This window comes from Phyllostomus discolor, chromosome 6, assembly GCF_004126475.2.
Source record: "Phyllostomus discolor isolate MPI-MPIP mPhyDis1 chromosome 6, mPhyDis1.pri.v3, whole genome shotgun sequence".
NCBI lineage: Eukaryota > Metazoa > Chordata > Mammalia > Chiroptera > Phyllostomidae > Phyllostomus > Phyllostomus discolor.
The window spans coordinates 159,559,817-159,581,953 of NC_040908.2; the positions used below are offsets into that span (position 1 = coordinate 159,559,817).

The window sequence follows — 22,137 nt, forward strand, 5'->3', positions numbered from 1 at the left end:
CTCATCAGAATCAAGTTGGTGCTAGCAGTAGAAAAGTCTCAAATTGAGTTCTTCTCACAAGATGTGTTCGCTGCTTCCAGAGAGCTTGGTTTGACCACCATCCTCCATGCATTGTAACATTCTCCCCCTGTCCTATCTAGCACACTCTGTTTTAACTTCCTGCTAATGCTTCTCTTCCCACCATCAGACTGAAGCCCTTATGAAAAAGACCTATAATCTTCACACGTAGCACAGGTCCTGGGAGATAATAGTTAACACTTCCTGAATAACTTAAGCAGAGTGCAATGTGTAGTTAATTCTGTGAATAAAGAAACTGAAAGTTCTCCAGTTTGATTCCTGGTCAGCGCATATGCCTGGGTTGTGAACCAGGCCGCCAGCTGGGGTGTGTGAAAGGCAACCAGTCAGTCTTTCTCCACACACTGTTGTTTCTCTCCCTCTTTTTCTGTGTCTCTCAAAAAATAAATAAATAAAACCTAAAATCTTAAGAAAAAAAAGGTTTGGTTATCCCCTCACAGGTAACTTTGTATTTTATTGAGCTTATGTCCTTATCTCTCAAAAAATATAAGGAGATAAATGGGATGGGTGACTAATTTGTTTAAAGAACCACAAGACAGAAAATAGAATATTGGTCATTACTATGGGTAGTAAACACTTAGTATGTGCTAGGCACTAGGCTTAGTACTTTAAAGACATTGTCTCAGTTAATCCTCGCACTTATCTTTGTTTTCCAGGTGGGAATACTGTGTATCTTAGGAGGAAATGCCCAAGGTGACCAGGGGGATGCCATGATATGGATGGGTGTTCAGATTGCCCAGCAGGACATGTACCACGTGCAACAGCACCTCACTTCTGCTGCTGTTTCCCGTGTAAACTCTCATTCAGGACATGGCACTTCTGGCTTGGGGATTGGCCAGTTTGGATAGGAAAGAGACAATAATCAAGATATCCAGAACTGATGACACCTTCCAAAATAGGTGAAACCATAAGTAAGGAATAATTGTGAGAGTGGCTTCCACAATTCAGAGGGTAAATACAGGACTAAATAAAGATGATAAATATTTTAATTTCTCATTCACACAGACACCATACTACATCAGTTAAGATGGTTTCATGTGCCTTTTAAAGTAAATGATAAAAATAAACTCTGGAGAGGATATGGATACTTCTATTTTAAAGATATTGTTACCATAGGTAGCTAACTAGTTATTGATAAGGAAGGAAGCAATGGAATCAAATATTATTAAGCATAATCACCCAGGGGACATAAGCCTGTTTGATTCACCAGAAAGCTAGAGCTTTATGCACTCCAGGGGATCACAGCATTTTCCTGCCAGGTGTGAACACCTCTCCTTTTCCCCATCCAGTGCTGGATTGCTGTGGGAGCAGGGACAGGTAAGCACATGGGCAATAGAAGTCAAAATGGTACAGGGTGAGGTGCTTGACCATAGAAGACTATCAGTCTAGCCTGGGGATACTATGGATTGGTTGCAAGGTGAATCCATCAGAAACCCATGAAAACTTGGGCACTTTATTGTTTATTTTGAAAAAAATGCCAGGTCAGTCCCAATCCAAGATAACATAACTCATCTTATCAAAAATGCCCTCTCTTGCCCCTTCTCTGTGTCTGACCCACACTTGCCCCATTCATTCATGTGTTCTCTCCATACTAACTATGCAGGTCCAGCAGTCACACAGCTGGCAGCCGTGCAGACTCCAAATGCAGACTGAGGCAGGAGCCTGGGTACAGCAGCATAGTAGGGAACAGTGCAAAGCTTCCTGGATGGGGACTGAGACTGCTTAGACACTGCCTGCAGACTCCAAACAACTAAGCCTCAGTATGAAGCAGAAACTCTGGACACTGGCCTTTGTTTGAGTCTTGCTGAAGACACAGTTGGACTTTTTCCATGACATGACAGGTGGAGATGGGACACGGGCTGCTGGGACACAGGCTTCTATTTCCACCTGAATAAATCTTGTCACACCTCAGTCTCCCTTGTGGGTCTCCTGGCATGCTCTCTTTGTGACAGCACAAGGACCCCACTTCCCCAGGCAACAGTATCTTCTGTCACAGAGCTTTCAGGAAAATATTCAAATGTTTCAGCCTTCTACATAAGGGGTGGTAAAGCTATTCCTATCGAGTAGTTTGTATTGATGAAGGAGTTGATAAAGCACCCAGAAACAGACTGAAACACATATGAAGACTCAAAACATAACAGAGTTTGAGGTAAAAATTTAATGAGAAAGGTGTAAGTATTCAAACAATTGAAAATTAACTGGTTCTATTAAAAAGAGGATTAGAGTATATTTTGGAATATTTATGATAGCAGGAAAAATAAAGACATAAGTATGCAAAAGCAAAACTTTAAAAAATAAATAAGAGATAGGATATCTTCATAACAGAAAAGAATTGTTTAGACCAGATAATCAAAACACAACCATCAAAAGAAGATTAATACATTTAAATAGGTTGACTGAAATTAAAAACTTTATTTGTTTGCACCACCAAATATATCCTGCATAAAAATAAAATTCAAACTACAAACAGGTTGAAGATATGTGCATTGCATAGATCATTAAAAGATTAGTACCTAGCACAGAATACAGAAGGAGTGACTGCACATATAGAAAATAAATATGAAATAACACAGCTGAAACATGAACAAAGAATATGGACATACAACTAAAAAACAGAAAAAATCTTCACTTAGCATCACACATTTAAAAATACTTAACTTCTCCTGTAATTGTGATTCAAAAACATAATAAAAAATGAGAATACATTTTTTACCATCTAATTGGAAGATATTTTAAAAGTTTGACAATATATTGTGGTGACAAGAATGTGAAATAAAGGGCACTGTATTGTTACACATGTTATTTGCAGAAGTGTAAATTGATAAAGTAGTTTGGCTACATCTAGGAAATGCTCATGTCTCATGACTTAGAAATTATGTTAGATACATACATGAGAGGATCTCCTGAACAGGAATACATTCAGAATTTCACTTCAAATTTTATTGCTAGTTATTCATATCATGAACTGGAAAAATGTAACTGCCCTGAAATAGTACAATAGATAAATATATTGTGGCACATTTATATGTTGACATAAGCTATAAGCTGGGGCAAAAGTAGGTTTCCAGTTGTTCATATGGAAAAAGACATACAGGTTATGATTATTATAACAGCTTTATCAATACTGCTTCATGTACTCACCACTGTAAACCCACTTTTCCTTTATGCCATACATCTATGGAAATGCTAAGTCAACTGTACTTGAACAATAAAAAATAAATAAAATAATATGAAATAAAATAAAAACTAAAAAAGAAAAGGCTAAGTCAACATAAATAACTTTAATGCATGATTCACAAAGGATAAGTTTAACAATGTGTAGTGAAACTAAAATAAATTGCAGAAAATATAAATAATACATAAATAAAAAATATATGAAGCAATTTTATTTATATTGTTTTAAATCTAAAAAGTAACATAATTCTGTGGATTCAGAAATACTAACAAGTAACAAAACTTACTCTTACTCAACATAAGAGTAAGAAACACTAACTTCATATTAGAGTTTAATATAAGAAGTGGGGAGCAGAAGAGAATCAGGAAAAAAAAGACTCAATTTTAGAATATCTGAGACTGAAAAAATTGAAACAAAAGTGGCAGTGTATGTAGACTTAATAATGATTGGTTAGTCTTACATAGGAGGACTTTCTATTATTTTTATATGTTTGTATGTGGAAATAGTACATAATAAAAATGTTCAAATAAAAACATAAAACCTGTTTGAATATATATATATGCTGGTTTAAAACAAAAACCTTCTAAATAAAATGGGGCATTTTATGCTTAGCGTAAAAACTTTGACTTACCCAAAGATCTTCTTTCCAATATAATTAGTAAAAGGGAAGAAGAAAACAAATCTCATCTGTCATGGTTAAGAAGTTCCTGGAAAGTAGTTTCAAAATTCCTAACCACTATAATAATCTAACAAATGGTCATTGCCATAGCATCATTTGATAATTTTGCCTTTTATAACTGTGTACCAGTAAGAGATCATAGATGGTATTATCTGTTCTTTACTGACTTTACAGAGCAATAACAATGCCTTCTGGTGTTATCTTTGAATTTCTATGTACTATTATTTTGTTATTTACTAACATGGTTCTGTAATGCTAGCAAATAATTTGACACATCCTTCCAAGTTCCATATGCTAATTATATGAAAGAGCAATTAGTTAAATGAAAGTGCTCATTACTTGGTCAGACAATAAGGACATGTTGCACACCTATGACCAAAATGTTTACTTTACTTAGCAAACAATTTATTTTTGATAACTTTCCTAATTGCTTCTTTCACATCTTTGTTCCTCAGGCTATAGATCAAAGGATTTAACATGGGACTCACAAAGATATAAAACACAGCTACAATTTTACCCTGCTCCACAGATGTTTCTGAAGGGGGCCTCAGATACATGCAGAACAGTGTCCCATAAAAGACAGTGACAGCTGTCAGGTGGGACCCACAGGTGGAGAAGGCCTTGCGCCTTCCCTCAGCAGAGCGAATTCGCAAAATGGCTGTGAAAATGAAAATGTAAGAGATGAGAATCATGGTGAGAGAGCAGGTGAGGTTGGAACCAGCCACCACGAACATGGCCATTTCTTTGACATGAGTATCTGAGCAGGCAAGGACTAACAGAGGTGGGTCTGCACAGTAAAAGTGGTTGATTTCATTGGGTCCACAGAAGGAAAGACGAAGCATCAGGATGGTCTGGACCAGACCATTTGCAAAGCCATAAGTATAAGTAATCACAGTAAGAAGGATGCAGACCCTTCTGGACATTTTGCTACCATATAACAAGGGTTTGCAGATGGCCATGTAGCGGTCATAAGCCATCACTGTGAGCATATAATAATCTGTGATCACCAAGGCAATGAAAAAGTGGAATTGTATAAAGCAACCAATGACAGAAATGGTTTTCCTCTTGGATAAGAAATTAACCAGCATCTGAGGAGTGACATTGGTGGCATAGCAGAGATCTAGGAAGGAGAGGTGACTGAGGAAGAAGTACATTGGAGTGTGAAGTCTTGAGGCACTCCTGATTAGCAAGATCATGCTCACGTTGCCAATCACTGTGATCAGGTAGATGACCAGGAACACCACAAAAAGGACAGGCTGCAGCTCTGCTCTATCTGTCAGACCCAGGAGAATGAACTCAGTCACCTCTGTGGAGTTCTTCTTTGACATTGTGCTTGCTTGGTTTCAAAGGTCTAAATCAAGGAAACAGAGACTCATGCCTTTTGTCATTCATCCATTATCCCCATCATGTCCTCTGATTCTTCCTCCTCTCCTCTCAAACTTGAAAATGCATGTGGCATAAAGAAGTAGCCTAGTGACCATGCAATTGATATTTTAAATATCTAAAATAATTTAGTTTCTTTACATAAAGGCAGTCATATTGTTTAATGCTTTACTGCAAATCTATTCATAATTGAAAATGCTTTATCTTTTCTGCAACTATTTATCACATTTGTTAGTTACAATTTTTTACAATATCTTTAAGCACTGCTTTTCTTTACAATTGTACTCCCATTTTTTCAATATATTTTTTGTAGTATCTAATGCATCATTATTGAAACTCATCTGCTCTTCACTGCTGAATGGATTTATGCCTATGGAACTGATATATGGCACACATTTCTGTACAATCTGTCTACCTGCCCTCTAAACTCAAGTTTGTTTTCAAGTTGTTTCCTCACCCTGTAATGCATGTTCATTGTCCTCTAATTCCTAGTGAAACCTGGACAAATCATTCATTTCTCTTTGCCTACAATTTTTCACATATAAAGTCTGCTTACTAATAGCAACTTCCTTCATGTCAGGGAGTAAAAGTAAAAACTTTAGAAATATGTCTGACATGTAAGTACTTCCTAAGTTGTAGCTACTGTAATTTTTTATAAAAAATCCAGACAGTCTAAAAATGCATCCCATCAAAGTGTGAGTTCCTTAGGAAGAAGGAGTGTGTCTAATCTGTAGCTATAGCCTTAGTAGCACCCAGACCAGTGTTTTCCCAAGCAGAGGCAATCAATGGTTTTTGATGGGATGACTGTTCTCTTTGGTCTACTTCTCTTCTCATTGTAAATGCTATTCCATTGTACATTTTAAATACCTTTACTCTGAGAATACTATGATATAGTAGAATTTAATTCAAGACAATTACTAATTCATCAGAATATATTTCACTCATAATTTCATTTTATTGAATAAAATGTTTCTAAATTACAAAATGTATTTTACAATAGCTAATCTTACCTGAGAAAAAAGAATGAATTCCCAATGACAGCATGGATATAAAGAATCTGAAGTGTTTACAACAGAATTGTTATATAGAGACCAAATCCCTATGGTTCAATTATTTCTAACAGAAAGTCATTAAGAATATTAAAAATCACAATGGTCGTATTCTTTTGTACATCCTAAGCTCATTGAGGACATAATTTTTTCCCACTCTCCAATATCATTAGAGAAACATATCCCCCAAAATAAATGAAGTAATGGGACTCATTATTTATTTTAACTTATTCCTGAGTGTCTTAATATTCTTTGACTTGAGAGAAATATTAATTTCTCTTATTTACATCATGTGATATAAAATAGTGAATGGTATAATGGGAAAGTTTGGGAGTCTGGAAAACCAGTGGGAGAATAATTATCCTTAATATACCTTGTAATTTACTAATGCTGAGCCTTGTGATTTATATTTTTAATGAGAACAATAATAAATAGCTCCAGGAACATTGTGGATATATAGATAATATAGTTGTGCTGGTGATTCTCTCTTTGTCACCTTACATGTCTTTTCCTCTCTACCTTGCTTTGTCCACCTGGAATGTGACCCTTATAGACTGCATCAATAGAACTCTTTTGGTAACTACTATCCAGCTGAATTTGGACAATAAAAGAAATGAGCAGAATGTCAGAGGTAGAAGGAAGAGAATAATAGCTCAATTTCCTTCTTATTCACTATAGCTTCACAATAAAAGTGCTAGAGTGCCTGAGTCCTTCCAACAAACTTGTGCTGGTATTGTTTTGGGGAAGAAGATGACCGGGAACTAGCTCTAGCTCTCCCTAGTAACTAGTAACAATAGCCACTGCCCGGCCAATACAGAACTAGAAGTAGAAATATATTATAAATAGAAACACGTAAGTAAATAATAATTTTAAAATTAATAAAAGATATGAGAAAACTAGATTGTGGTTCATGATGCAAGGCTATTTGGGCTGAAGCTAACAGACAAGTGGTAAGGCAATGTCTTTCAAGGTAGGTGTTATTAGAAGAGAAACTCAATGAGGTGATGAAATGAGACACAGGTCTGAGGAAAGAGCATTCTCAACAGAGGAACAGTATGTGCAAAGGTCCTGAGGTAAGGACGTGCTCAGAATTTCAACAAACATCTACAAGGTCAACATGGCAGGAGAAGAAGGACTGAAAAATGGTTGAAGACTTTGGAATGGGGAGATAAGAACTGCCACAAAAGACCTTGTACCCTCTGGTAAAAAGTTTAAATTTTTGCACAAGTATGATGGAAATTCTCAGACTATTTTACCAAGGCAGTAACATGATGTGATCATGTTTATAAAAGATCATTGGTGCCCTGGCTGGCGTAGTTCAGTGGATTGAGCTCGGGCTGCGAACCAAAGCATTGCAGGTTCGATTTCCAGTCAGGGCATATGCCTGGGTTGCAGGCCACGTGAGAGGCAACCACACATTGATGTTTCTCTCTCTCTCTTTCTCCCTCCCTTCCCCTCTCTAAAAAATAAATAAATAAATCTAAAAAATATATATCATTTCAATTGTGGAAAAAGGAAATTCATTGTAGCAGCTCATATAAGATATAATTTTGCCTTAGATCTTACTGATAGCAAAGAAAATGCTGACAAGTTGTTTCAAGATTCAATATGTAATATTTGAAAGTAGAGTAGATAAGACTTTTAAATATAAAGTGTGACATCAAAGTATGACAAATTAAAATATGAATATGCAATATATATGAAAGATGAAATCAATTGGTATAAAAAGACATTTGTGAGATAAAAGAGTATATTAGGTGGAGAAATAACACTTTGTAATTCTGCAATGTATACTATAATTGTATGAGCTTTAAAAAGACAGTTGTTGCTTTGGATCAAAGGAGATGGAAGGGACAGAATGCCAAATGACAGGGAGAGGTTAACTGCTGTTGGAGACTTAGTAATCTATGTGGAAAAAAACAGAACCTGAGTAAATACAGTACAAGCCCTGCAGAAGTAAATGCTACTGAATGAAGATTTGCCTTCACTGACAATGGTAGAACCAGTCTACAGAGAGTCATCCATTCCTCCTATACCCTGATCAGGCATTTTTGTCATGATCAGACTGTGGCGGTACACATTTTGAAAATCAAGGATTCCAATTCCATGGCTTAATTAGGGACACCTATGAGCTAAGTCAAACTCCATGTATGCTACTCCAGTTAAAGTAGGAGTTGCTCCCACCGCAATTCCTAACAAACAAATAAGTCTAGCTTTAGGTAGCACTGAAGAATCTCAACTTATTCAGAAGCACAATGTTTTTAAAGGGAAAAATAATAGCAGTTAGAATACTGCTATAGAGCAGTTTTGAACCCCTGCTTCTTCCTACTTTTGTATTTAAGTTCTAACATTATTAAATAAAATCCTTTCACTTTAAATGGTGGGATCTGGATGATCTTAGAAATATGTAATTTTTTTTACCCTGGCTGTTGTAGCTCAGTGGATTGAGCACTGGCCTGCAAACTGAAAAGTCTCCTGTTCGATTCCCAGCCAGAGCATATGGCTTTGTTGTCCCCAACAACAAAGAGAGGTCCCTGGTTGGGGATGTGTGAGAGGCAACCAATAGATGTTTCTCTTCCTTGTCCTCTCTCTAAAAATAAATAAATAAAATATTCTCTAAAAAGAAATATGCAGTGTTTGTTTGTTTTCTTGCTCATAAAATTAATAATTTGTTATCATAGAAAATTAGTACACAGATATAAAGAACAAGTCTTACTTTTTGTTAATCCCACCATTTTGCAAAGTTATCATAATGTTGTAAACTTCTTTTTCCACAAAAACCTATATAAGGTGATTTGCCCTTGCCTTAATTGGGAACTTCCTCATTTTACTGTCTGGGTAAATTTAAATGCAAATGTCTATCATGTGACAGTCACTCTTCTTTATGATCCCACTGTTATAGGGGACCTAGTTATGTACAAGGAGCCTCTGTTCCATCAGCCAGTGCCCAGCCAGTTACTCAATTCAGGCTGGCCTCACTTTGCACAATGCTGTGGGAACTGAGACCCATGCTAAGCAAGGACATGTTTCTAGTCTGCACAACATGGTACCTTGCCAAGTGAGGGCTGCCTGTGTTTAATGTATCACTAGCTTCCTTTTCTTCGTTTTAAAATGAACATAACAATGAAAATCTCCTTCCAAGTATCTTTTTTTAATTGTTTTATTGTTGTTCAATTACAGTTGTCTGCATTTCCACCCCCACCCCAGTCATCCAAAGTATCTTATTATGCTTTCAGCACATTGTTAAAATTTGAATATCTGAGCAAAAGTATACAAACACTTGTAAGACTCCTTAAAACATAATGTTAAATTGATTCCCAGAAAAGCTGCATATTATGTCTTTGCCTTAAGCTCTGTCCATTGTTTTGTACAACTATGTTAACACACCTTTGAAATGCCAGAGTAAGCCTCTTTTTCATACCCCTGGGAAATGTAACCACCCTCCAAGGAGTGCAGAATCTTGAGTCAGTACATGGCTTTCTTCCACTTTCATGTAATCTTCCTTATGTCCCTTCCTTAATTCCAAAGGTATAAATAAATTGCAAAACTGCCATTCTTCAGAGCATTTGAGATCCTGCTCCCTGGAAATGTCATCAGTGTGGCTAAAACAAACTCTTACAAAAATTCTGTACAGGTTTGGATACTCTCAGTTGACAACCCGATAAACATTTGAGCCATTTCAGGCAACTGTACTTTCTAAAAAGATTCACCCTTGACTGCAATGTAACAGCTCTAAAAATATATAAACTTGAGGCTACGATGGGAAAAGTCTGTGAGAGAATAAGTGAACCCATGTATGAGAAAGAGAGAGAGACCTGGGGGGCCAGGTCCATGTTAGTTTGAATTAACTGTGTGTTCCTTCATGGAAAAAGTCCTGAATACTCTGTTATTATATGTTGACATCACATCTGTGTAAAATTACATACATAGGACACTAAGATAGCATCTGTTTATTAAAATATTTAGTTATAAAAAAGATAAAACAGCCTATTTTTTAAAGAATAAAACATTATCGCCCTGGCTGGTGTAGCTCAGTGGATTGAGCACGGGCTGCGAACCAAAGTGTCGCAGGTTCGATTCCCAGCCAGGGTACATGCCTGGGTTGCAGGCCATAACCCCCAGCAACCACACATTGATGTCTCTCTCTCTCGTTCTCTCTCTCTATGCCTATCTCCCTCCCTTCCCTCTCTAAAAGTAAATAAATAAAATCTGTTTTTTTAAAAAAAAAAAGAATAAAACATTATCAAACAGATCCAAAAGTTTTCTAACACTGACTTTTTAAAATTGTGGTTACTGGATAGTCTACATTTCAGATGCCAGAAGCAACAGTTTGTCTTCCAGCACCCTGCACCTTAAACTGCAATGACCCTTTCTTAATTTTAAAACTTTTATTGATGGTTTATTTCAGAGCCATGGAGATATGAAGGTAAATATAAAAACTTTTTTTTCTTAAAGAGCTTTATCTATGTCAGGAAACATTACAATGTATTTCATTATTTTTCTGTAAGAACTTGATTAAAGTTGCAATATCTCTAAAATCACAGAAATGGGCGTGGGTCTGCTTTGGGAGGGACAACAGAGGGTCAGGGGAATCATAGAGGAGATACTACATGTGTTGTGTCTTAAAATATGAGAAGGTCTCCTGAAAAAATAATGAGGTGAACAAGAACCATTTGATAACCAAAAATATGTTTTTAATATTCAATGTCTGAAAAGCAGAATAAGGGAAGGTTAAATGTTTAGATCTTATCAAAAATCATAGGCAGTATCTGAAAGCAAAATTATTACTTGGTCTTTTTTAAGTGGCTGCTTTTACACTAGGATACACTAGTCTTTCGATGACAAAGGGTTATGCTAGGATCACACCTAGCATATTAAACCCAATCCCGCACAGTTTAAAACATTTTCCGTTGACATGTCTGTGGTCATTTTCTGTAAGAAAATCTAGTCCTACTGGGGAGATAACCCAGTTATGAAAATACCAGTTAGACCAACTGAAAGCTTTAAATTTGTGCCAATTAAATTGAAAGTAGCGGTCAAATAAATATGTGTGTTGTTATTTGCTAAGGCATTAGGGAAAGAATGTCCAACTTGCCCTAGCTCTTTAAACTTAAACTGCTTACTCATTCAAAGATCAAACAACATGACACTGTGTCTTCAAGAATTACAAAGAATGTCTCTGCTAAGTCCCAGAAACTTCTGCTCCATCAACTTTATTTCTTGTTCTGTGATTCCCCCTTATATTTACACAGCAACTTGTTCCCATTATTCCCTCAGCAGTCTAGATTACTTGTCCAGGTTAAAAACGCTTGACTTTGGCACCTATATTGGGATTAAGTTCTGGTATTGTTCTCTGGTTTGTTAGGGATAAGAGGCAGTCACTAAGCCTGGTTTTAGTTCTCTGATCATATTCTGGCTTGGCCTACTCCTTATCACCTGTTCTCTTGAGTTACAAACACCACCATCTAATTATAGTCAACAAACAAAGACAAAAATGGAGTCATTCCTCCCACCACTCAATCTTTCTTTGTCCCACCTACATTTTTACTGGGCTTTACACCTCTGAGTAGGGACATTGGGTTATTTTCAAGCACATAGATTCAGTGAAATAAGTGGAATTTATACAGAATAATCACGTTCCCCATGATGCCTGGGACATTTGGTCCACTATCAGAAAAAAATAAAATAAACTTCATCGTAGAATGCAATGGAGCCAGGGTGAATGAAGGTAAACTTGGTTATTTTTGTGTTCTCTCAGTGTGCTAACATCCCATGCTTTGTGATTCTAAGTACAGAAGTGAAAAGAGGTTGTTTTAAAAATTTTTCCTAAAGAAGCTTTGACCTCCTTGTTTCTAAGACTATAGATGAGAGGATTTAACATGGGGATGACCACTGTATAAAACACAGACACCACTTTGTCTTGATCCATTGAGTAGCTGGAGCTGGGACGCAGATACATGAACAGGATTGTGCCAAAGAAGATGGTAACCACCATCAAGTGGGATGCACAGGTAGAGAAGGCTTTGTGCCTTCCCTCGGCAGAATGGATCCTCAAGATGGCAATGAGGATGTAGAGATAAGAAATGAGAATAGTCAGAAGGCAGCTCAACTCATTAAAACTGGCGAAAGCAAAAATGACAACCTCATTGATATGTGTGTCAGAGCAAGAGAGTTTCAGGAGGGGTGGAGTGTCACAGAAAAAGTGATTGATGACGTTTGAATGGCAGAAAGACAGTTGGAAGGTGAAGCCAGTGTGAATGGAAGCATTTATAAAGCCTGCAAGATACGTGGCCAACACCAGAAGGACATTAAGACGGGGAGACATAGTAACTGTGTAGAGAAGAGGCTTGCAGATGGCCACATACCGGTCATAGGCCATCACGGCCAACAGGAACCCTTCAATACCAGCAAAGGAACCAAAAAAGAAGAACTGTGTGGCACATTCATTAAATGAAATGACTGGATTCTCCACCCAGAAATTCACCAGCATATTAGGGGCAATAACAGAAGAATAACAGAAGTCAACAAGGGACAAGTTACTGAGAAAAAAGTACATTGGAGTGTGAAGACGTGAGTCAATCTTGATTAATAGGATCATGCCAAGATTTCCCAACACAGTGATAATATAGATGACTAGAAACATCATGAAAAGAAGAGATTGTAGCTCTGGATGATTGCTGAATCCCAGAAGAATAAACTCAGTCACTTTTGAATGGTTGCTCATACCTTTGCCTCAGAATGGATCATTCATATGCTGTGGTAAGAAAGAAATCAAAGAAATAAATTATAAAAAACAATACCAGGAAAACTGAATAGCTCATTCTTGGCTATAAGTAACATTGCTTCTAAGATGTCTTGGGAACATATGCATTAAACTTTTTTATTTTCTTATTGCAGTAAAAAAAATGTTTCCTTAAATAAACTCAGTAACCTATTTTGTTTAAAATGTAATGTGTGATACTCTGGTTTCTCTTCAGATCATATAAAGCTTTTGCCTTTTAAAATGCAATGTGTGTATGCACATGTGTATGTTAAGTCTTTAATCATTGACCCTGGTTTGTCCATATTCTACCTCCTGACTTTTCTCTCCTCCTCGCTTGATCCTTCTGTCTTCATCTGCTATTATCCAATTCCCTTCTTCTTTCATTGGCAATTAAAAATATCATACAGTGATACAGCTGAATATCCATTGCTGTATCCATTTCTGTTTCCCAATTTTCTGTTATTTAAGCCCACTCAAGTCAGGCTTTAACCACATTACTCCACAGAAACTGCTCTTGTCAGTCATCAGGAATCTTTGTTACCAAACCCAGTGGTCAATTCCCAGTCCTCACCTTCTTAATCTACCAGTAACATTTGACAGAGTTCATTGCTTACTACTTGAGTTTCTTCTCTCATCTTCCAGAACACCAGACTTTGACTTTTCTTCCTACCTGATTTTCTTCTTTTCAGCTTTCTTTGCTTATTTCACCTCTTCTCCATGACTCTTAAGGTTGGAGTAGCTCAGAGCTCAGTCCTGATTCTCCTCTTTTTATTTATACTCAACTTTTGTGTCTTTATTCAGTCTCATGGTTTTACATATCATCTGTATACTTACAACACCTGAATTTAAATATCCAGCCCTGACCTCTTTTCCACTCTCCATACCTATAATCAACTTCTTACTCACATATCTGCATTGATACTAAATAACAACTCAACATGACCCAGAATTGAAGTCTTTATGTTCTCCCTTAATTTGTTCCAAAAATTAAGTCAATGACAACTCAGTACTTCCATCTGCTCAAATGAAGACAAGTAAATATTGGAAAAATTGATCTCTTTTTCACACAATCCATCACTGTTCTAACAGATAATTTTGTCAGTTCTATTTTCAAAATATCTATATCAATAAGACAATTAGCTCCCACCACTTGAATTCCTACAACCAAGGCCCAAGCCAACAACATCTTCTTTCACTTAGATTATTGCAATAGTCTTTTAACTAATCTTTCTGTCTCTAAAATTAGCTAAATTCTTCCTTACAGTAAACTAATCACTTTTAAATTTTTGCAACCATTTCATAGAGCTCTGCTTTATGTGTATGTATACAAACACACATTACATGTATAAAAAATATAAATTGATATAAATAGAATTATATTCTCTATGATATATATGAGCCTATATGTGTATATACATATATAAATATGTATAATGAAGTTTGAAAGTTATAAGCATTTTCTCAGTTTATACATATAAAAGCATAAAATTATTTTATTTAATGCCCTTCAGAAGGCATTATGTATGCCAGGTGTTTTGGCACTCTTTCTACACAAAATTAATTAAACTTACCTGTTTTGCACACACATAAACATACTTATATACACATAGATATCCATGTATACATACATTCATGTGTGTATGTGTATGCATATATTCTCTGAAATTCTCTGAAATTCATTCTATGAAATTCTAAATTTCTTCTGAATAAAAGGTCACATTAGTGTAGTTGGTAACAAAAATTCAGTGTTTCAGACATATTACAATTGAGATATTTAGTCTTAACTTGAATTTTTTTGAGTCCTCTTGGAAACTTTCTATATCTGAACACTGAGATAAATTAAAAATTAAATCATCTTACCTTTTGTTCTTAAGAAATATTCACTGGAAATAGTGGTGGTTACTAGTTTACTTTTGTTTTATTTATTTGTTTTTGGGAGTATACAAGTTTTCTGTCTCTTAATGTGAAGTTTATAGCTTTGATGAAAATGGAAGTGGCATAAAGGAATCAGCTATGATAGAATTAAGTCATGATTTCAACAAAGAGTAGAAAATGTTGCTGCTGAATCTAAGCCAGAAAGTCAACCTTATTAAAGGCATGATCATTCTCATGAGATTTGTTCTCCGTGGAAGTCTAAGGCTAGAAATGTGCTGATGCAAAATGAAAACATGCATTTATTTTTCACTGACGTAATTGAACTACATTCTCCCCAGGGAATCAAGTATACCCTGGGAGGTAACTTAGGCATTTAGAGAAATACAAATATTGCTTCATGATCCTGAGACTCCATTGAACATAACAATGAATTAAATTGCACAGGATTGACCAGATCCTGCCTCCAAACTTCAGAATTCCATTCAAAATATGATCCCTACTCATCTCTACTAGAGTATGGCTCTCATCGCATTCATTAATTGATTCATTCAATAAATGTAGTGAATTTGTTTTATGGAGCAGACAATATCCTTGGTACTGGTAGAGTTGCCAACAAAATCATTCTTGTGACTTCCTCATGCAGCATGCAGTTGGAGTTGGGCAAGAACAGCTATTACAGGATCATATGAAAGAATGAAGTCCAAAACCTATTTATGTCCTACAAGGCTTATGTTACCTGCTGATCCTTCACAACTCTTCTGATTTCATTTTTCTCCTATCATTTGCTCACTCTGGTCCACATATATTTGCCTCCTTACTGTTCCTTTAGCAAACCAAGCAGAATCTTGCCCCAGGGTTTTTGTATTTACTGTAGCATACTTAGAATGCTTATTCACAGACATTCACATGATATTATCATTATTTAGATATAGATGAAATGTTATTCCACAGGGAGCTCTTCTCTGACTTCACCACTCCCTATTCTGTTTCCTGATTTATTTGTATTCAAAGTACCACTCACATCCATGTCAAACACATACACCACACACACCAGTACATATATGCACACACATTATTTAAATATATGTTTCATGAGATGAAGAAACTTGTGTTTTCTTGCCTGCTATATCTCCATTACATGTTGCATTTTAGATTTTTCATTAATAGATTTTTAAAATTACTTTATTATTGTTCAGTTACAGTTGTCTGCATTTTCTCTCCACCAGTCCCTCTGACCCCAGCCAAACCCACCTCCCTCCTTGCTTCCACCTTCCCCCTTGGTTTTGACCATGTGTTCTTTTTTTTATTTTTTTAACATATTTTATTGATTATGCTATTACAGTTGTCACATTTTCCCCCTTCACTCCCCTCCACCCTGCCCACCCCCTCCCACCCACATTCCCCCACTTTAGTTCATGTCCATGTGTCATAAGTTCTTTAGCTTCTACATTTCCCCTACTATTCTTGCCCTCCCCCTGTCTATTTTCTACCTATTGTCCATGCTACTTATTCTGTATATCTTTTCCCCCTCTCTCCTCCTCCCACTTCCCTGTTGCTAAGCCTCCATGTGATCTCCATTTCTGTGGTTCTGTTCCTGTTCTATTTGTTTGCTTAGTTTGCTTTTGTTTTAGGTATGGTTGTAGCTAACTGTGAGTTTAATGTCATTTTTTACTGTTCATATTTTTTATCTTCTTTTTCTTAGATAAGTCCCTTTAATATTTCATAAAATAAGGGCTTGGTGATAATGAACTCCTTTAACTTGGCCTTATCTGAGAAGCACTTTATCTCCCCTTCCATTCTAAATGAAAGCTTTGCTGGATAGAGCAATCTTGGATGTAGGTCCTTGCCTTTCATGACTTGGAATACTTCTTTCCAGCCCCTTCTTGCCTGCAAGATCTCTTTTGAGAAATCAGCTGACATTCTGATGGGAACTCCTTTTTAGGTAACTATCCCGTTATCTCTTGCTGCTTCTAGAATTCTCTCCTTCATTTTTACCTTGGGTAATGTAATTATGATGTGCCTTAGTGTTACAGAGCAAACAAGGGGGGGACCTGAGACGATATAAAGAAGCCCCCAGGTCCGTTATGTCCGCCACCAGAGGAAAGACATCTCTCAATGCCAGAGATTTGTGAAAAGGAAAGGAAATGTTTATTTAATGCTATGCAAACTTAAAGTAGGGTCCTAATGTCTTCACCAAAAATCCTAAAGTCCCTTAAAGCACCCACAAACAGACATAGTCCTTCCTTCCTTCCCCCTTTGCCCAGTCCAGAGTACCGTATCTCCTAAAGCTGCGGGGGTCCCCACTCTGCCAGAGCCGCGTGGTTCTCTCCCTCAGGGCCTCGAGAGTCTTCACTCTGCTAAAGCTGTGTGGTTCTCTCTTGCAGGGCTGTGCATGGTTCTCCTCCTTCAGGGCTGTGCATGGTTCTCCCCCTCAAATGGCTGCCACATCTCGGTTTAAATCCCAGCACCCATCTTCCTCTGAAGCCCCATTTCCGGCTCCTCTCACAATTGGCTACAGCTGCCAGATTCTGGGCAGGTGTGGCCCTGTGGTGTGGAGCCAATTATCTCCAGGATCTTCTGGATCTTATTACAGATCCCTATTTGAGGCTCCCCTCTTGGCTGCACCCTGTTACATTAGTGTGTTCCTCCTTGGGTCCAACCTCTTTGGGACTCTCTGAGCTTCCTGGACCTCCTGGAAGTCTATTTCCCTTGCCAGATGGGGAAGTTCTCCTTTATTATTTGTTCAAATAACTTTTCCACTTGTTGTTTTTCCTCTTCCCCTTCTGGTACCTCTATAATTTGGATGTTGGAACGTTTAAAGATGTCCTGGAGGTTCCTAAGCCTCTCCTCATTTTTTTGAATTCTTGTTTCTTCATTCTTTTCTGTTTGGTTGTTTCTTTCTTCCTGCTGGTCCCTTACATTGATTTGAAACCCAGTTTTTTTTCCATCACTATTGATTCCCTGTGCATTTTCTTCATTTCCCTTATTGTAGCCTGCATTTGTTCATCTAATTTATGACCAAAGTCAACCAGTTCTGTGAGCATCCTGATCACCAGTGCTTTGAACTGTGCATCTGATAGGTTGGCTATCTCTCAGTCACTTAAAAACACTGTCTCTGGGGCTTTTAATTCTGTTTGGGCCATCATTTTTATTTTATTTTTATTTTTTTTCTTTGGTCTGGTTGCTCCTGTCCTGTATGAGGGGCAGAGCCTTAAGCATTCACCAGTGCGGTGCACCTCAGTCTCTGGGTTGTGACGTTGTAGGTGGGGGCTGGGTCTGAGAGGGAACAATGGTGCCTACTCCACTCTCTGTAGGACTTCAGTCCCCTTTGCTGCTTCCCACAAGCAAATTGGGCCCTTCTGGTGCTGGCCCCCAAGCAGGTGGGCTTGTGTACTTTCTCGGACTCTGTGCATTTCCCCAAGAAGCTCTCCTGTGAGGCTGAGAGAATCTCCCAGCTTCAGCTCCCACAGGTGTTTTCAATCGGTGCCTTCAGGCTTTGTTTCCCAGTGCTGGGTCCCTGCGTTGCACGGTCTGTGTCACTGCCCATTTTCGCTTAGTTTGTCTGTGCGTGAATGTGCGGTTGTGGACAGCCAACTGCCTTGCATGCCTCACTGGGTCCACTCGTTGCCTCCCACGCCCAGGGTCTGCCACCGGTCCATCAGCTGCCCCCTCACTTCTGGGGTCCACCAACTGCCGTCTGGCCCTGTGCACCCGCATCTGCCAGCCACCACTTTTTCCTGCCAGGACCCCTTGACCCCTCGACCCCTCTCTGTAGGCCTCCAACTCTGTGCCTCCTTACCATTCTGGATGAATGGTAGTCAGACTTCCGTTCAGTTCATTTCTCTCAGTTCTGGTTGGTTGTTTTCTTTCTAAATTCTTGTTGTCCTTAGTTTTGGTTGTGCAAGGAGGCACAGTGCTACTACCTATGCCTCCATCTTGGCCGGAAGTCCCTGCATTTCATTTTAGATTACTTTTCTTTTTTAAGGTGAATTCTTGTGATGATGCCAGGCTTTGTTAAGTTTTCAAATTGGGTTGAGTGAGTCTTTGAATTTTTTAGTTTTATTTTTTTCCCAAGATTGCTTGGTTATTCTGGGTTCATTGAATTTCCATATGAACATTAGGATTAGCTTGACAATTTCTCTTAACGATGATTCCACAGAATTCCGCTGAGAATTCCCACCAGTGGTGGGGAGGTTCTTGCCACCTCCGCGTTCAAGGAAACTGCCTGGGCAACGTAAGAGGTTCAGCCAAAGTCACTTATCAGGTGCATAATAGGGCCAGAACTCCCTGCTCTCCTGATGCCCCTCGCAGCCTGCCCAAAAGTGGGGTCCATGGAGAGCGACAGTGACCATGTGTTCTTTATAGCAGTTTCTGAAAACCCTTCTCCCCTCTGTCCCCTCCCCCTCCCCTCTGGCTATTGTTAGATTATTCTTAATTTCAATGTCTCTGGTTATATTTTGTTTGCATTTTTATTTTGTTGATTATGTTCCAGTTAAAGGTGAGATCATATAGTATTTGTTCCTCACTGCCTGGCTCATTTCCCTTAGCATAATGCTTTCCAGTTCCATTCATGCTGTCACAAAGGATAGGAGCTCCTTCTTTCTCTCTGCTGCATAGAATTCCATTGTGTAAATGCACTATCATTTTTTGATTCATTCATTTACTGATGGGCATCTAGGTTGCTTCCAGCACTTGGCTATTGTAAATTGTGCTGCTATGAACATTGGGGTGCATAGGTTCTTTTGGATTGGTGTTTCAGGGCTGTCAGGGTATAATCCCAGCAGGGGAATTGCTGGGTCAAAAGGCAGTTCCATTTTTAGTTTTCTAAGGAAATTCCATACTGTTTTCCACAGTGGCTGAACCAGTCTGCATTCCCACCAATAGTGCACTAGGATTCCCTTTTCTCCACATCCTCTCCAATGCTTGTTTGTTAATTTGTTTATGATGGCCATTCTGGCTGATGTGAGGTGTTATATCATTGTGGTTTTAATTTGCATCTCTCTGTTGGCTAGTGATGCTGAGCATCTTTTCACATGTCACTAGGTCCTCTGTATGTTCTCTTTGGAAAAGTGTCTGTTAAAGTCTTTTGCCCATTTTTTAATTGGGTTTTTGGTCTTCCTGGAGTGGAGTCGTGTGAGTTCTTTATATATTTAGGAGATCAAACCCTTGTCCAAGGTACCATTGGCAAATATGTTTTCCCATATAGTTGATTCTCTTTTCATTTTAATGCTGTTTTCTTTAGCCATGCAGAAGCTTTTTAATTTGATGAGGTCCCATTTGTTATTCTTTCCTTTATGTCCCATCTTTATGGAACGTATCAGTGAAGATGTTGCTGCGTGGAATGTCTGAGATTTTCCTGCCTGTGTTTTCCTCTAGAACTTTTATGGTGTCACGACTTATATTTAAGTCTCTTATCTACCTTGAATTTATTTTTATGTATGGTGTAAGTTAGTGATTGAGTTTCATTTTTTTGCATGTAGCTGTCCAGATCTCCCAACACCATTTGTTGAAGAGGCTATTTTTACCCCATTTTATGCTTCTTCCCCCTTTGTCAAATATTTAATGACCATAGAGACTTGGGTTTATTTCTGGGCTCTCTGTTCTGTTCTATTATTCTATGTGCCTGTTTTTATGCCTCTGTAAAAACAGCAGGCTGTTTTGATTACAGTAGCCTTGTAATACAGTTTGATAACAAGTACTCTGATCCCTCCTGCTTTTTTCTTCTTTGTCAATCATTAATAGATTTTTAAACAGCTTTATTGATCTACACATATGTTCAAATTTATCAAACTGTATACAGTAAATGTGTGGGCTTTTTTGTATATGGATGAATGGTTTTTTAATGTATTATGAGTAAATAAAGATATAAAGGTTGTCTGCTTCCTTATTCCAAAAATAAGAACGCATAGGTATGACGCCAAGATGAAGTTCCTCCTCATAGTAGAAAAGGTATGATTATTTTATAGATGTCTGAGTACGATAACTAAAAAAGGAAAGCTAACTGCTTAATACTTCAATGTGTCTAAAGGCCCTAGATGCCAGGTTGTCAATTCAATATACAAATCTGGAACTCAGGTTAGAAGTCAGGGCTGGAGATGTAGATTTTGGAATCATGGCAGACTTCTTAAGTCACATAAGAAGTGGATACAAATGGAGAACCAATGTATCAGTGAAGCAATGGAAAGGATTAAGTCTTTGGTTCCAGCATGAAGAGGAGAAAAAGCCATCAAATTCCTGAGCAAAAGCAGCCATGAAGAGAGACAAAATCTAAAGACTGAAGTAATATAGAAACCCAGAACAGAGTATTTTGCAGATACCGAAAGGAATTAACTATGAAAAGTCCTCCTGAGATAGCCAGTAAAAAATGAGACAGAAGAGCTATCTTTAGATGCAGTGGTGTTAAAGGCTAATATGTTCTTGACAAGATTAGATTCAAGCATACCATTGGCATGTGTCATGGGATATGAGAAAGCAGGGATGATGACCAGAGCACAATTATAACGGGGTCAGAGAAATAAGCTGGTGACTGGATGGGACTTTCAGCCAAGGAAATTATTAAGAAAGGTTATACCAGAACATGTTTGTAAACAAATAAGGACATTTCAGTAGTGTTTGAGAAACTCATGCTTAGGAAAAATAAAAATGTAACTCTGAAGTAAAGTTTATGGAAATCTCCAAAGATGTGAAAGAACTAGTCTTAGCTAGAAGCAGGGACACATTGTTTATTATGACAGGTGGGAAGAAAAGTATATATATAAATATTTAGAGGTAGTAAAATTGGTATGATCTTATCCAAATGTTTATATTTTGGAGGATAAAGTATGAGGCAAGGTTAGCAACAGAGTTAAGTGCTGAGTGTTTTTCTCCAACTACTCTAAGCAACATAAGTGTAGGACAGAGGAAGAAATATTGAAATTTAATCAAATTAGGATTTAATCAGATGAGTATCAAGGAGAGAAAGTAGAACCATAGAACTGAGGGTAATTGAGAGTGAGTCATTAGACGATATGTCATGGGATCTCCATTGAAAATAATAAAATGTGGGTATGAGAGTAGTAAGGATGATCAAGTATCACTTTTCTAAGTTGATCAATAAGAAGCAGTTAAAGGATAGGTATTAAAGTAGATGAGTTAAAAC

The 22,137-nt window shown here is 37.6% G+C and overlaps 2 protein-coding genes across 2 annotated transcripts; both read right to left on the reverse strand.

The window, feature by feature from the left end:
- Positions 1–3,888: 3,888 nt before the first annotated feature.
- LOC114500365 (olfactory receptor 1030-like) lies at positions 3,889–5,263 on the reverse strand. The gene has a single exon (XM_028517040.2). It carries the CDS (start codon positions 5,255–5,257, stop codon positions 4,319–4,321), a length of 939 nt encoding a protein of 312 aa, XP_028372841.1. The 5' UTR covers positions 5,258–5,263; the 3' UTR covers positions 3,889–4,318.
- A 5,324-nt stretch (positions 5,264–10,587) lies between these two features.
- Positions 10,588–15,227, reverse strand: LOC114499084 (olfactory receptor 1020-like). The gene is made up of 2 exons (XM_036029441.1): positions 14,985–15,227; positions 10,588–13,115 (listed from the first exon to the last, which is right to left on the reverse strand). The coding sequence occupies exon 2, from the start codon at positions 13,083–13,085 to the stop codon at positions 12,147–12,149; it is 939 nt and encodes a 312-aa protein (XP_035885334.1). The 5' UTR covers positions 13,086–13,115; positions 14,985–15,227; the 3' UTR covers positions 10,588–12,146.
- Between the last annotated feature and the right edge of the window lie 6,910 nt (positions 15,228–22,137).